This window comes from Halictus rubicundus, chromosome 9 (assembly GCF_050948215.1).
Source record: "Halictus rubicundus isolate RS-2024b chromosome 9, iyHalRubi1_principal, whole genome shotgun sequence".
NCBI lineage: Eukaryota > Metazoa > Arthropoda > Insecta > Hymenoptera > Halictidae > Halictus > Halictus rubicundus.
Window position 1 is genome coordinate 14,859,778 of NC_135157.1, and position 17,086 is coordinate 14,876,863.

The 17,086-nt window shown below is 44.9% G+C and overlaps 1 protein-coding gene across 6 annotated transcripts in view; it reads left to right on the forward strand.

Annotated features, from left to right (window-relative positions):
- The window catches only part of LOC143357013 (uncharacterized), a 410,515-nt gene that overhangs the window by 266,316 nt on the left and 127,113 nt on the right, over nt 1–17,086 (forward strand). For all 6 annotated transcript variants that reach the window (XR_013082750.1, XM_076793133.1, XM_076793135.1 and 3 more), the window contains one exon: nt 7,044–7,161. Coding sequence is in view for 5 of the 6 variants with exons in the window: in XM_076793133.1 (XP_076649248.1) it covers nt 7,044–7,161 (118 nt within the window). In the remaining variant the exon portion in view is untranslated. The remainder of the gene's footprint in view (nt 1–7,043; nt 7,162–17,086) is intronic.

The window sequence follows — 17,086 nt, forward strand, 5'->3', positions numbered from 1 at the left end:
CTTGCTGTAATTTAATAAATTTAATAGTGGGTCGAGCCGAGTAACAGCAGAGTTTAGTAGTCTTTTGATGCAAGAGTAATTCTCTTCTAAAGGAAGTTCGATCAATTATGTGGTTGCATACCCTAATGAACAGCTAGAAACTCAGTCAAACATACCAACAGCGACAGCGTCTTCAAAATGAATTCCTTATCGCAAAAATCCGCGTGTCGACGGAAAACTTGACGTTTCCCAGTCGTCTAATCTACGTACAGAATCTATCTATCTATCCATCTTACGGATTCTTCGCGGCAACTAGCTTGTCCATTAAAGTCCATCAATTCGCCGTGCATCACGTCGAAAGAATCCAACCGTGTGGGGGAAAAGTCCCGGAAATTTATCAGTCATCTCGCGCGGTTTTTCGCGAAAGCTCGCTGGTTCCTGGAAAATTACCGTTAAACAGGCCGGAGATCCCAACGGTCGTGTCGTTTGGTAGCATAATCGTCGACGATGGACCTAAACGAGTCGACGATGGACGGGACGGAGCCACGAGGCTTCTATTAGCGATGGGATGGAGCATCTTGCAAGCAGATCCTGGATATAGATTGGGAATCGTTAGAAGGACAAAGGAATTTCTGTCTGCGAGTTCCTTTTGCTTGGTACAAACAATTTTTATTTTATTTGGAAATGCGTGGTGTAATTGTGACTGTTCTTTTTAGCAAAATTGGGGGACCATTCGTGAAAGATTCGTCTTCTTTTAATATAAAATTAATTATTAGTAGATTTTCGAACCCAGCAGACTATTTTATCGCAGGCAGTTTGGGGTCTGTAGAATAGTGGCGTTACAATTATAATAATTCCAAATTTACTACGTTAAAAATTCATTCATTGAAAGTTGACTGATCTTGAGAATCAAGATTTACAAAATGGGGCTCGCTTATCAAAATTGACTCGGTTAGGTAAATATATGTAAAACTTGATCCCATCCCTAGTTCCGATCGCGAGATTCCCGCGTCCGTTAGACGTCTGCGGCGTCTTTATACCGAAGCGCGACTAATTAAGCGATTAGCGGCTCGCTCGGCCGAGGGAGCATTAATCTGAAGTCGAGTCGCTGTGCCGGAGGATTCCAAGGTTGCCGATGATCGCCGGACCCGCTGGAAATCATCGGCCCGACGATGATTCGCCGTATATTCTGCGGAATAGTCTTTCAAAAAATTTTACTCAAACTTGCACTGTCTTTACAATACTGTCTTAACATTTGTCTTGTTGCGCACTGAAAATTTTTTCTGCGCTTCCAAGAATTTTTTATCCACCCTCAGAGGAATTTACAATTTCGGTTTTATTTTCGGAAAGGATTCTACCGGGTCCGGATTTTGAATATAGTCAGTTGAAAAATAATACGAGATCTCTGGAAAACAGCTCGGAGCTCTGCGATCGAGAAACTGGGTGGGGAACAGAGGCCTCTCGGTGGGGATAGGATCTCGGTCACGTAATTAGAAATCACAGGGCGGCAATAAATCGAAAAACCAACGGCTAATGGCACGCGTATTGACGTATCCATCGGACTATCGTTCATCTTTCTCACGAGTCCGCGGCACGCAGTCCGCCTCGCGGCTACTCGCGATCCTCTCGGGCCCTCTCTCCTCTCCGTTTCGTTCGTTTTGCTATCTTTTTTTCGATCTCTCCTGCTGTTCCCACTCTGAAATCTCTTCGGGCCTTTTCTTGTTCCTGGATCCTTTGATTCCCTACTTATTGCTCCAGGATTCTCTCAATCTCTATTTCTTGCTGTACATTTTTCTCAAATTTTATTTGTTGCTCTAGGATTCTCTTAATCTCCATTCTTGCTCTAGAACTTTCAGAATTTCTATTTCTTGCTCTACAACTTTCTGAATCTTTATTTCTTGCTCCTGGATCCCTTATTTCTTGCTCTACAATTTTCTGAATATTTATTTCTTGCTCTACAATTTTCTGAATCTCTATATCTTGCTCCTGGATCCCTTATTTCTTGCTCTATAATTTTCTGAATATTTATTTCTTGCTCTACAATTTTCTGAATCTCTATTTCTTGTTCTAGGATCCTCTGAATCTCTATTCTTGCTCTACAATTTTCTGAATATTTATTTCTTGCTCTATAACTTTCAGAATTTTTATTTCTTGCTCTACAATTCTCTGAATCTCTATTTCTTGCTCCTGGATCCCTTATTTTCTTGCTCTACAATTTTCTGAATATTTATTTCTTGCTCTACAATTTTCTGAATCTCTATTTCTTCCTCTAGGATTCTCTGAATCTCTAATTCTTGCTCTAGAACTTTCAGAATTTTTATTTCTTGCTCTAGAACTTTCAGAATTTTTATTTCTTGCTCTAGAACTTTCAGAATTTTTATTTCATGCTCTACGATTTTCTGAATCTTTATTTCTTGCTCCTAGATCCCTTATTTCTTGCTCTACAATTTTCAGAATCTCTATGTCCTGCTCCACAATTTTCTGAATCTGTATTTCTTGCTCTAGGATCTTCTGAATCTCTAATTCTTGCTCTAGAACTCTCAGAATCTCTATATCTTGCTCTCCGATTTTCCGAATCACTATTTCTCCTTGCTCCTTCTTACTCTGCCTCTAGGACCATCTACTGCTCTATCTCCTCGCAAAAATAGAAAAATTCCAATCCAGCTATTATTTGAATTCCCTCTCGCTGCACTCTCCTTCGAAGTTGCTCCATCCGCAGCTTTCGGATTTCGTTGATCGGCGAGCAGTGGACGAAAGGATCGCTCGCCCGGGAATCCCTCTTCCTCCAGCCACACGTGATCATAAGTACGGTTGATTTACGCTAAAAGCTAACTCGCCGTTCGGTCTTTATCGAAGGGGGTAATGCGATGATGATGGACGACCGACGATTTGTAGAGGCGGACTCCAACCGGCCAGCAGATATATGCGCGCCTCCGCCTGATTATTGTAACTCGATCCTGGGACCAGGATACTGGTAGAAAGTGCTGGTATTTCGTCGCTGCGGGAATCTATGATCGACCTGGAACTGTTCCCCGTTTTTACACCTCGATCCGACCGTTTCAAAACAATCCAATTATCCCACAATGTTTATGAACAACATTTGTAAACAACTCTAACAACATCGTCTGTGTCCCTGGTCTGCAGAAAGGCAAAACAAAATTCTCAAAGAAACAACGATAATCTTGTGTTGATCATTGAGACATTTTGTTCTTGTCATTCTAACATTTTTGTCCGCGCTTTGAAACGCCTAAAAATTCGTGTACCTTCACTTCCCAATGCAATGCACGTGGCCCATAAAAAATATATGAAGTATACAAGTACGGGCGCACCGTCTAGGACCACTTAATTCCAAATTCTGTTGCAAACAACCCCCATCCCCGATCCAGGCGGCGGAGCTCGCGAAAGCAAACGCTTTCAGCGATAATGAAGCCGCCGTTCCTAGCAGCCGCGGAGCAAATTCGGTTCTGCACTTCCTGCAATCTCTCTCTCTCTCTCTCTCTCTCTCTCTCTCTCTCTCTCTCTCTCTCTCTCTCCGGCTGAATCCAGGCGCACGTTTCCAGGGAAACACGCGAGCGTTCCCCGGAGGCTGCATACAAAATCGGTCGACGGGAGAGAGAGAGAGAGAGAGAGAGAGAGAGAGAGAGAGAGAGAGAGAGAGCGAGGGAAAGATAGAGAACCTGGTAGGGAACGGGCAAGTTAATCGAGTCGTAAACATCGAACACTCGTCGGCGTGATTTCTCGAAGCGAGGAAATGCAGAGGAGAGCAAGAGAGGCCGGTCGCTTAGGCTCGCGACCTTTTTTTAACGATCCGCGCCGCTCGGATTACCATAACCGATCGATTACCCGGCCGCTCGAGAGCGGTTTCACCGCGAGATGAAGACGTTAAGCCTAGCACTGCCTGCAGCCCGGCCGACTGGCATCGCTGTCACGAGGCGCACGACGTCCGGACGGACGTTTTCACACGTTTACTATGTGGACGCCGCGCTCTGACACGCTTCCAGCTTTTTATTCCGGGCACCGGCCTTCCGGGGGACAAAGAGGAACCGCTTCGATACTAAAGGAAACGCGAGCTCGACGGCGCATGAATATTGATGCCGGGATCGCGGTTTTTAGAGAGACGGGCTCGCGACTTTGACCGTCCGCTGACGTCGACGATGATTGTTGTTCCCGTGGAAATGTTGGTCGCTTCTTGTTGGAGAATGTTCGAGTGGAAAGCTCGAGCGAGAAGGCCTTCAATTGGAAATGATGCGAAATAAAAATTGTCCAAGTCGAATGTTAAGAATCTGAAGTTAATCGTCTTAACGAGTCGAAAATAGAATAAATGACCATTAGTCTTCCTTAATGTCGTTTCTTTTTTTTGGTGGGGGGGGGGCGGGGGCAGAAGGAAATTAGTGGTGGCACGCTGACACGCGCGATCACACGCTCACGACACGTGCCGTTACGACGAAGCGATGAGCATAAATGCGCAACACCTTGAAATTCGCCTAAAGGCGTACAGCCCCGGGCGTTCATGATAATTCATACCGGCGTAAGTTATACGGACGATTACGTGGTAACGCGATAATAATGCTCGATGCCAGTGGGCAGATACTCGGGCCTCGGTTTCAGCTCTCTCGTGCACGCCCGCAAATTCTCAGGGTGCTAATGCTAATGCACTTTCGGCCTTGGTTACGGGGGGGGGGTTCCGTTCACCCCGGCTGGATCCTCTCGATCCTCAACTTGCGAGTTCGGTGCTCCCTTTCTTCTCCCAGTTAACGTGTATTCAAGTTCCATTAGCGGGTAATCGGTACCACTTATGACAGAGGCTGGCTTGAACAGCAGTTAATTGAATAATTCTTCCTTAATTAAGGATTTAATGGTAGCTTCCTTCGTAATCTGCGAACATTTGAGTAAATTAAAAAAATTATCTGTATTCGCCGCGAGACAGAAGTTTTAACACAATTAACCCGATTTAACTTTTCGCATAAATCGTATAAATATTTCGCAGCTAAATAATTCATGCTTATTGGGTTCATAAAAGTAGGATCCCCGGAGGTCTGAAACGAAAGTTTGATAAATCGTTGCCGAGAAGACAAGCTCCAATTACACTCACCACGATTTCCCAGTTACTTGCGCATTTATTTCGTGGTTTATGGAGACTCCGCTAAGCGCAGCTGAATCAACCGAAAGATCGACAATCTTTAAGACCGCGGATCTCGCGAATAAAAGATGGCCCGGATCGGCAAAGAGCGCCGATCGGCGAATGGCACGATCTCCGAGGAGCGACGAGCTTGTAAACCAAGATCACTCGTGAGTCTTGATTCCAAGCGATACGGGTGTAGGACGTACCGGTGCCGCGGTCGCGTCGCTCGGGTCACGATTAAGACAATAAGATTTTACGATGTCCCCTATTTCACGTTATCCGGCGGCGATCGGTACGTGTTCGATATGTTATTACATTTTCATCGAGCGGCTTGCCGATCGCGGCGCACGGGGCACACTGGTCCACGACGTCGTTTCATGATCCTCGGGTGCTCGAAGAAACAATTCGTACCGAGTGCCGAATCGAAATTAATTTACTGTTCATTCTCATAAAGAACATATAAAATCACGTCCTCTGGGACTGCACCAAAAATACACTGCGGATTTTAAATAGAAAGGCATTAAGACTAACAGAAAAGCATTAAAATTTTTAACAAGAGAAATAAATTTCTGGCTAATCTTTTCCTATTGTAAATGATGCGGAAACATGTGCATTTGTGCCAAAAATTAGTAGGTGGATGAGGCATGAAATAATAAAAGCATTAGAAGAAATAATACAAGTACAGTAAAGTCTTGATCTAAGTCGCACGGAGCTGCTCGGTTTTAGTCAGCCTATCCCCTCCACCGGGGGGCGTACCCCGCGAGGGGCCAATGAGCTGCCTCTGTCGTCGAGCAGTGTAAACATGCGACGTAATACTATTTAAAGTGTAAAGCAAGAATAGGTGAATTTTTATACCGGGATTTTCTATGCCACAATTTATGAGGAGCGTATGAGGGTTGCGAATAGAATTGTTGGTATTGATTCTGCATTATTGTTAAATTCAGGCATGACGGAGTCGCGCGAGGCTCAGGTTTCGCAACCGAAAGATTCCGCCCGTCGATGACCTACTCTGCGTATGATAGCAACAACGGCAGCTTGGCTAACAGCCGATCATTTAATAACTTACGCCCAGCGAGAGATTACGATCGGCCGCGGTACACGGCGAAAACGGATCACGGCCTGTAATCAAATGCTGTTGCCGACTTTTATTAGGCCGTTAATGCGACTCGCGCCGCGACGGAGGCGATTTTTGCACGGGCCGCAGCGTTTCCTTCTGATATCCTCCCACAGGACGTTTCGTAACGTCCGACCCCGGCTGACAGACGACGTCCGAGTAAAACGTTTTGCTAATAGAACGTTTCGATTTGCGACCGGTGTCCCGAGAGCGTTATAGTGGTCGGGGATTTTTGCCACGCTCGTTAATCGCGAACGACGAGTTAACTCGTCGAGAAATGTTCTTTTCCGGCGATTATCTCCTATTTTATCGTATCGTTACGTTTATCTGTAATATAAACCGCGGTTCGGTGCGTTTAGTGCGCGCGCGGGATCTTTTGATTGGAGCCCGTTCATGTTTCGCGGAGTTTGTTACAAGCCGGCCGATTACGAGCTATAAATTAGAGTAACGCGATCACGGCGGTTTCAGTCTATTAGGGTACTGAATAATTGTAAATGAGACTGTTAAGCGGTTTTATGGGCCGCGCGATACTCCCTGTTTCGAGAGAGTTGTTACTCCGACGACGGGTTTGTAATTAAATATAACGTTTATTCGAGATAATTTTCTGCTGTTTTTGGTCCCGGGTTATTCGACCCGAAGGTTTCGATTGACATCAACTGGTTTAAAACTGGTTCATTTCACTTCCGATTTGAAGTGAAAAACTTGATTCGCGTTAAAAACCACATTTCTGTGACTATGTTTTTGTATTGAGAATATTTGTCTTCTGAATTCCTTAAGGTGGTAACCAACGGGCTGATATTAATTAAACCATCGATCTTCTGCTTACAGGGTACACGGACGTAAATGGCAGACCTGTTCTCGAGTTCGAGGATGTACCAGCTACAAGAGAAGCCCTGAATGCTAAGGATGTCTCCTCCTTTCTTCTCTACCTCGCACGTTTACACAGGTGTGTATCATTCTTTCTATGCAAACCTCGTCGGACCATTAGAGGTTTACACACCCTCGTAAATTAACAAGAAAACTGTTCCTGAAGTAATTCTCTGAGAACAGTAATAGACAGTCCTGTTCCGAAACAAGATCCTGAAAACAGTAACAGGCGGTCTTCTCAAAAAATCTTTTCGAGGCAAACTGCGCTTAAAAAAAGAAACATGGAATTTAAAACAACCAACAATTTTTCTGGAACACAGTGAGCATACACAAGAAATATATCACACACGAATAACAACATAAAAATCCGTATGAAGAACAATATACAGAGAATCAAGTTTCCATAAAGCCACATTCTCACCAACGGAGAAACAAGCTCCTCAAACTAAAAAACAATCAGACCCCATCAATCACCCATAAACACAATGTTCCCATAGAGACTCACCACTGACACATTCTCCACTCAAGCAATTTTCCAGCATCACCTAGTCCACAGATTTCGCATGCAATTCGCTGAAACAGTATTCACTCCACGGAACAATCCTTCGGCAGAAACGAAATCGCCGTAAACGCAACAAAACCAGTATCACTTTAACTGTCGGAGAGATCTCTCTCGCTTATGGCTGGAAACTCGGCGTACCCCTTTCGGCTGTTGGCAAGAATCGAACGATTTATCGGCGGGACGTATAATGACTGGAATCGCGCGCGCGCTCGCGCGGAATTGGCAATTTGTTAATCAACAGGGAGAGAGGGAGAGAGGAGGCCGTGGCGCTTTCCAACAAATAAACCGTGCCGGGGCTTTCCGTAATAATTATAATTTTCCCGTGGCCCCGTGACGTCCCCGTCACGCCCACCATAATCACAGACGAGGTGCAAAATCGCGGCTTGTATATCGTTCTCGTGGCAACGTGCAAACCGCGAATTTCCGCGAGCGGAACGTGCGGCGGCCATTAATTAGCCGGCGGGGTTAGCGCGGGTTTTTCTAATTAATCTAAGAGCGGACGCCCGGCTGCCGGCCGACGGGGAACTAATCGCGACTAGGTGAAAAATCGGCCCCCGGTTTAGTAATTGCAGTGCTCGTCGCGCGGATAATTTAATTACCGCGAGTTACGGCCGAGCTGTGTTATCGCCGGGCTCTATTGATTAACACACCCCTTCTGCTGACGATCTTCGAATTCGGATCATTCGTCTTTTATTTTCTTTTTTTTTTACTTCGACACTTTGAGTGGGGGGAAAAATATGGGGAGACAGAATTATTCATCCATACACGTAAATTAATTTTTGATAAGTTGATAGAGTACTTATTTCTATTTTTAGAGAATTTTTGGAACTGCTGAATAGGCACTCAAAGTGCTAAATTATTTTGTGTTTATGGCAGAAATGACGCGGAGCGATTTCAAGCAGTGGGAATATTAAAATAATTTAAGTCTATGGTCACCTGCCAACAATTTTTATTTTCCATAACGACCCGCGGTTTATTCATGGCGGTGACCACGGTAAAAGATTGTAAGATCTTCAGAGGGCCCCTACGTGACCGAGATTCGCCTAACCAGTCGAATTTTTGGCAGAAGCGTGCTTCTGATAGCGGTTCGAATGGGCGCAATCAAGCCTGGAAAAGCTTGGCAAGATTTCCCGAAGCCGAGGAAAAACCGGCTCGGTTTCCACCGTGCAGGGAATGTCCGAGTTCCGAGGTACCATTTTCGATCAGGAAATCGTTGAATCGTTTATTGGCGGCATTCCAGGCATGGAATTGGCAACCGGCGTGTCCGATGCCGGGGTCCCGATCGATCGGCGCTCGTTCGAGAGACGCTCGGATATAAACGAACCGGTGGAATAGCAATAAAATAAATTGGCGTTATGCCCGATTCTTATCAATGAAATATGCACTTTCTCCGAACAATGGGCGTTATTACGTAATGCGAAATATATATTCAGTTCCCTCGTGTGTTCACTTTCCTCGATGCTACGATAATGGCGGATCGTTATTCAAAATTCTATTCCCGACGCGTTAAGTGGCGCATGATTTACCGCCTTTCTCGTGCCGCGCTTTTATCCAGCGACTGTCCGCGGCGGAACACACAGGAGAGACACCGTAAACACCGGGGTTTTAATGCGATCGGGTCGATACGATCGAAATATTCCCCCCTTTATTTCGCTCCTGACTCTCTGGACTTTTTGCTCTTCCCTCGTCCGGGAACGGTGCCCGCTCCCGAAAGAAATTCCCGAGGTGAACGGCGACAAACACCTGTTCCAGCCCGACCAGCCTGCTTTTATTCGACACCCTGCGGAACCGTGCGCCATATTGCCGGTCTGTTGGAACCATCGAATTTCCATGTAAACTTTCCGGTAAAATAATACAACAATATCTTCTCAAAAATTTGCTGAGATATCGCAAAGCAGAGCTAGAGAGTTTTAACATTCAAGAGAAACTGAAGAAATTTCATTTTCGAAAGAAAATTTTGCTAGGGTCACGAGAGACCCCAGGATACCATGCGATTGTTACAAATACGAGATTTGAAGTACAAGACTGTAGAAACATTAGAAGAATCGAAAAATGTCCCCGCACTGTTTTAGGCTCATTGAAATTTTCGAGATACAGTGATTTCTCTATATATGTCGCCAAGGCCTGGATGATAAGTGTCGCGGAATGATCCCCACCACCGCGGGGTATACCCCGTGAGGGGCCATGAAGCTCGAGAGGCCTCGGACGCCGGGAAGTGTAAACATAACTCGGGTACGTCTCCTGAACGATCCATGTCACCAACAAGACCCGTGTTGTTGACTTACATCGAGTATTTGTGACACTAGATCGTAAGTAATCGACAAGAGGAGGGGCTACACCGGAATTTGTACAACTGATAAGATCCGAAACAGTAAAATTTCCGAACGAAATAACTTTATATTTCTTTATTTTTTATTTCCGCTTGTCGCAAGGGACTCGGACAATTTTTCTCGTGCACACGGGGATGTGGTCTAGTAATAACGCTGTCGGAGAGCCGTTGGAGCCGAAGATGCCAAACGATAGAGCGACGTTTCTCGAGAGCGAGCGGAGCCCCGAGCGGAATATGTATCGCGGAGTCCTCTCTCCGGGTTGGTGTTCTTTGTCGACTCGCAATGAATAAGAAAAGGAGAGCCCCGTGGCTGTGGCCGGGACGGTTGCACGGGGCACCATAAAGCCGCGCGATGAACGATACCGCAATAGGCTGCTGCCGTGGCTATCGTACGTGATATGTTTTATGAGCCGGCCGGCATACGAATGCGGTTAAACGAGCAGAGCCGAGGACGTCTCTCGCGCGCGGTCCTCCTGGCCACCGGCTGCATCCTTTACGATCCTCTTCGGCTCCGCAGGGTTCGACGCCGATCGAATCCTCCTCCAACCTACTTGTCCCTCGATCGACGCATCCGAACGATCCTTAATCGCGATCCGATCCGCAGAAAAACTCGCCGCATCCGGCTGTTCACGATCGCGGTTCGCACTTCGGGGGAGGATTACTATAGCGCAGGCCGGCCGATACTATTCTAAGCGTGGGCGGGTCTTCCCGGAGCCTTTCTGGTCCTCGGTAATTAACACTTTGTCTACTGGAAGTCTGTTAAATAGATTTATACGATTCTTCTGTAATTCCAAATTAAATTAATAGATTATTGGGGGTGAGTTTATAGGTCGCCATTAAAATTCCTACTGCTCCTGAAACTGCAGGTGAATTAAGAACGATTTTGATGTCTCCGTTGAAATGAAATCATTTCCCTGCGATCGACGAGAGAGAAACTCAGTCGCGCGACGTCCATTTGTTCTTTTCTCGAGATCATGCGAAAAAAGTTGGACGCAACACGATTTCCCATCGGCAATTGGGAGCAAATGAAATTACCCACGAGATTTTCCCATGGAAAAACAGTCGTTACCCGGGATGAAAAATTCCGAAATTACAAACTCGGAATACTGAAGCGAGCGAATGCTTCGCGTGACAAGCCGGCATTATCAAGCTTTCATAGTGGACACAAATCACCGGAGAGACAGGAATAAAAGTCGATGAAGACGTTTTGCCACGCGGGAAAATATAAATTCTTCGCGTAACAGAGATGTCTCGACTTTTTTTTTTGCTGGAGCATAATGTACGTGTCTGTCGTTGCTGCAATTAATGGAGAACTCTTCGAGGGAACTGCGAATTTTATGAACTTACTGGAAAAAGTGGCGAGTAAGACACGGTAGGATGAAATATTTAGAATTTAGGAACGCCATTTTATTTCTTGACTAACGATTTCATACGGAGGGATTTTCTTTAGATCATAAAATTATTTCATTACTAAAAAGAAAGAAATTTTAATTTAGAATTTATTTAATTTTGAATTTAAAATTTTTATAGCTTCTTTTAAGCATCCAGAATTTGTAGAATCGTTCTATGCATTTTTGCAAAGATCTGACGTTTTATCAGCAGTCTCCCACAATTTCCAATCAGCCGCGCATTCTTTCATCGAATTACATAAGTCCCAGTGTAAATCATGCTCGCGTTTGTAGCTGGCCCAGACGTATCAGATCGTTCTTATTAATTTTCACTCGCCTCTGCATAGACGTTTATGATCTAGAAACTACGCGGTTAACAAGTCGATAAATAATCACGGCGCGGGCTAGCGAGCTCTCGAGTCGTTAAAATATTCGACAATAAAATTCGTATACGATGAAATTCGTTTCCGATGTTTCTTCCGCCAGGAAGTGTTCGTTTGCATGATAAATTCGCTGCATCCAGTTTACGATGGGAAAATCCTTCGTGTAAAGGGTGAGAAACATGATGTGACTTTCTAAAATCGATCTCAATGGGTAGATCGAGTATGGAGGTTCCATTTCCGTTTTCACTCAATCCGACATAAAAATTATTATATCCAATGCATATACATTAGTTCAGATAATTTATTGTTGTAAATAATGTCCTCGTCGTGGTGGAAAAGAAGAACGAAGAAAATTTTTGGCCAACTTAAGGGACCATTCTAATTTCAATGCTGCATTTCAAATTTCAATTCTGTGGCAAATGGGCCATTTCTCCTTACACACTTCCAAGGAAAAAAATATTTCACCACACATTACTGGATCAGAGGTTTTCGGCCAGCATAGGGGATCATTCTAATTTCAATGTTTAATTTCTAATTTCATTTCTGTGCCAAGGGGGCCATTTCTGCTTACACACTTCCAAGGCAAAAAATATTTCACCACACATTACTGGATCAGAGGTTTTCGGCCAACGTAGGGGACCATTCTAATTTCAACGTTCCATTTCAAGTTTCGATTCAGAACCAAGGGGGCCATTTCTGCGTGCATACTTGCAAGAAAAAAATATTTTACAATGCACTATTCGACGAGTGAACGCAGGGCCGTCGTTTTCCCACGATTCCTCGAAACAATCGTCTCGAGGGGACATTTTCACCGTCCAGCATCCCCGAAAAGGGTACGCGGAAGGTCGCGAGAGGTCTCAGGGACCGTTCAGTCTCTCGCGCGGTAATTACGCGACCATTATTAGCGTCGCGACGATATTTTCCAGTGGCGAGGACAGGGAAAAGAGGAAGAAGAAGAAAGCGTGGGTTCCCGGTGCGTGGCCAGCCGGATAGTCCCGGCTGGAATCCGCCGACGAAAGCCAACAGTGTCATAATGATCCCCTGAGCGGAACACGATCGCCATAAATCAGCGTACCGGTTACGCAGGATTCATTAGCATTCTTTTTTTCTGCGAGCCGCGCCGGGAAAGCGCGAGAACGACGTTGACATAGCGAGTGGGTCGATCGGTAGCGGATTATTCATTCGCACATTCTTCGGATCACGAAACCATGCCAACCGGTGCGAAAATGGCGCACGAATTTTCGCGGACGCTCCCACCAATTGCTGTTCTCTGCATTTTTGCAGGATGGGAGTCTAATAAAAATTGATTCGCAAATTTTGTTATCCGAAATAGTCGTAAGCCGAATGAGAATTAAATGTAGAATAAAATTTTGCTGTATTTTGTGCCGGGAGATTTTTGTTTCCCGTAAAAGTACCTTTTTGCACGCCGTATCGAATCACCGTCGCGACAATGCGATACCGGTCGCGAGTCAGTATCGATATCAGCCGTCGATCCTATTCTCCGTATCAGATCGATTCGAGTCACCCAGAGACGGCTGCCCCTCTTAATTGCCGGCTGTCAAGATTTATTAGCGCAAGGTCGAGGATTTTCACTTCGCAGCCGCTTCCTAGATCCAGCCAGGCAGAAACCTGTCGCGAGCGGGACTGAAAAATTGGCGTCGTGCTGCTCGATTTCGCGGGGATTGAAGGTGAAATGGCGAAAGTCCTGGAACACACTGGTTCCCTCTACCTTTCTTACGTTTCTTTTATTATTATTTTTTTTTTCTTGCACGCACCGTGGGTGCGATGCTAGGTTCTAACGGTAGAACGTTCGAAGACAACGCGCGAATTATGGCGGACGATCGGGGACGAATGATAACAGACACTGCTGCGTGTATCCAGAATTCAGTTTGATATGTTAGGCTCTTGTCGAGATTTTCCACCGTTTGCGCAGATTGTTGCCTTTTCTCTGAATTTGTACTGATCGCGAACCCTGTGCACTTTCATGTTTGCACCTTCGCTGTTGCAATTAGGTGGACAAGTTACTGGTCTGCTCTAGCTACCCTTTATGCTTGTTTTAGTTGATTCTGGAGGCTCTGCAATTTTTAGTACATTTTTATTACGTGTAAATAGAGGTAGAAGGTTTTTGAGTGATCTCTGAATTTTTATTCAGCTTTTATTTTCACTGATGAACCTCTGCACTATTATTGCTCTCTTGAGTTTCATTAATCGATCCTTCAGATTGCAATTTTTATTCCACTTTTATTTTCGATGGCTAGCACATTTAGAAAAATTTGTGACTTGCAGTAAGATGCATTTTTATTGCATTTCTATTTCTTTTCCTTGAGGGTCATTATATTTCAAATGAATAAGAATCGATTTTTTATCATCAGATTTCATCTGTACAACGAATGAAACAAGATTGCCTCCACAGTGCAAGAAGCCCTTCAGGCTTATTGTCAATCTAAAAATTATATAAGAACATCGGAGAAATTCGTCTTCGCCAGATTACACTAAAAAGAGCTACAAATTAAAGCAATACACTCTTCACAAAACAAAATCAAGAATAGCCTAAAAGGTCGTAAAAATCCATCGCACCAAGCCTCGCAAATTCCCATCTTCCAGGAACGAGTAAAATACAGTGCAATTTATAAATGCAGCAGCACAGATGGAAAATTCCCAGGGCCACAATACGGCTCGCAAAACGCAGCCATCCTATTCGCGAATAGTAACGAACCCAAAGGACCGTTCCATCGATGGTCGTTCGGAGGAGAGACACGGAGGAGTAGAACGAGGAGAGAGAGAGAGAGAGAGAGAGAGAGGAGAGAAACAAGAGAACGATGAGAGGAAGGAGAGCCCGAAGAGGCAGATACGATCTCGGAAGTGGGTCGACAAACTGCAGTTCCAGATCTTCGTCCCGGAGGGAAAAGCGAGATAGCGACGAGGGACGTTTCGCCGAACCCGTTACCGTTACCATGGTCGAACATGGCACGGGGGTGGCTGAGGGAGGCGGGACGAATGCACATGATGCACCATGGAAGGGGGGGAGGGTCTGCGAGGGAGGGCGAGAGGATTGATGCACGTCCATAACTCATGCAGAAACGCGGTCAGGTGCACAACTGGATCAACCAGAGATCCCCCGCGATCCTATCATCCTGCGATCTACGTCGTGACTCCCTCTCGTGCGATACGCGATACGATGAGGTGCCTGGATCAAACTAAACGCTGGATCATACCACGTCCACTGTTGCTGCCTAATTGTTACCTGAGAATCCCCGGGAATCGGCCTGGAAAAATTGGCACAATATATACGGTCTGCGCGCCGGGCCATTTATTTTGGAGAAATTGTTTCTTGGAGGAATTGTACTTTGAGAAAATCATGTTTTGCTGAAATTGTATCTTGAAAAAAATTATTTTGGAGGAATTGTGGTCTGCAACAATTATATTTTGATGAAGTTGCACCTTGCAGAAGATGTACCTAGGAGAAATTGTATTTTTCAGAAATTGTGTCTCGGAGGAATTGTATTTTGCTGAAATGGCATCTTGAAAAAATTGTAGCTAGGAGAAATTGTATTTTTCAGAAATTGTGTCTTGGAGGAATTGTATTTTGCTGAAATAGCATCTTGAAAAAATTCTACCTAGGAGAAATTGTACTTTTCAGAAATTGTGTCTTGGAGGAATTGTATTTTGCTGAAATAGCATCTTGAAAAAATTGCATCTTGGAGAAATTGTAGTTTGCAAAAATTCTGTTTTGCTGAAATTGTACCTTGCAGAATATGTATCTTGGAGGAATTGTGTTTTGGAAAGATTGTGTTTTCAGATAGAGAGGACGGTCGATCGTTTGGAGATCCGAAGAAACGATTATCGTTTGATTTAACTGTTTAGTTCGGATTAAAATCTAGATAGAATTGGTACCGATAGTAAACGTTTCACGAGACTATCACGTCAGAGGCCGACCACTGACAGCCTCCATTATAGCACCACCTTCGCCACGCCATTATTCCCGGAGTTCTCGAAGGTAACTTTTGAGCACCGGCAAGAAGTTCGCAGGATTCTACCTTCGTTCCAGTTTTTTCTTGAACCCACGACGTGTTTCGTCGGAAGCCGATTAACGCCATTAAACCGTCGCGCGCGAGCTGTTGCGTGTCCAGACGTTAGACAGCTATTAGCGCTATTAGAACATTATTAAGTATATGGGGCTTCTTGCTTTTCCGTCGGTTTCGCGCGAGTTATGGCTCGCCTGCTCGAACTCCCAATCTTCACTATCGTGTAATTATCAGATCCCTGGAACACCCGTAATTATAATTCATGGAACGCAACAGACGATTTTTCTACATCAATATTTAAACAGAACAAGATCTCAATACTGCAACAGAATTTATTGAAAAATATCTCTTGTGGTTTGAAAATCGTCCAAGCAAGATTCCAACTTTCTTAACGAATGAATGCTAGTAGAAACACTGTAAAAAAAATTAGGGTACTCAAAATTCGCCCAGTTCTGAGAAAAATTGATCGATAAAGCGAAGATTTTCGTTGACGTCCGAGTGAGCACGGCAGATCGACGACTCGTGGGACAGTGATAGCGAAAGACAAGAAGACGAAGCAAAGGAGGACGATGCAGCATTCTAGCGGACGTTCTAAGGAAACGGTTAGTCGTGACGAGGTCTTTGCTCGACAACCTTTGCCCACCCAGGTCGCGGCTGTGGTTTTAGGTATACACACGATGAGCTGTCGCGATACCGAACGCGCCGCTCTTCCACCAAGCTCCAGCTTTACAATGCTGCTAATGCACGGGTCTTCTTCTTCTTCTTCGAGGAGTGGGCAGTGGCGTAGGGAACCACCGACAGTTACGATCGAATTGTAAATCCACGTGTCAGAGGATCATTGCGGGCTCGTTCGACGGGCACCGCGAAAAGTCACGGGGTTAATTGAGAGAACGATCCTTTTCCCCGTCGCGTTAGCCGACGCTCATGGAAATCGGCCCTGTCTCACGGGGGAATCCCGATTTTACTCGCAACCTTTGTCTCGAGAGTGGCTTCTGGTATACCAGAAGTGATGTATTCGCCGTGGAGGATTTTAACGAGTTCCTGAAGAAGCGGAATCCTCGGACGGGAAATAAATTTGTTGCGCGACAACGACGCCATCCGCTTCCAACATTCCGCGAATAATCTCGGCTGTTCGTTCGTTAACAACAATTCCGGATTCAGGAGATTTTGGAGCGATCCTTCCGCAACAGTTCTCATTTCTCTTGCAATTTTATTCTCTATGCCTGACTTTTTAATTTAGATTTTTATATTTCTAATTAATTAAATGATTTTCTTTACCGTTTGAAGGGCTCCCGGAATTTTCCAGGATATGAACAT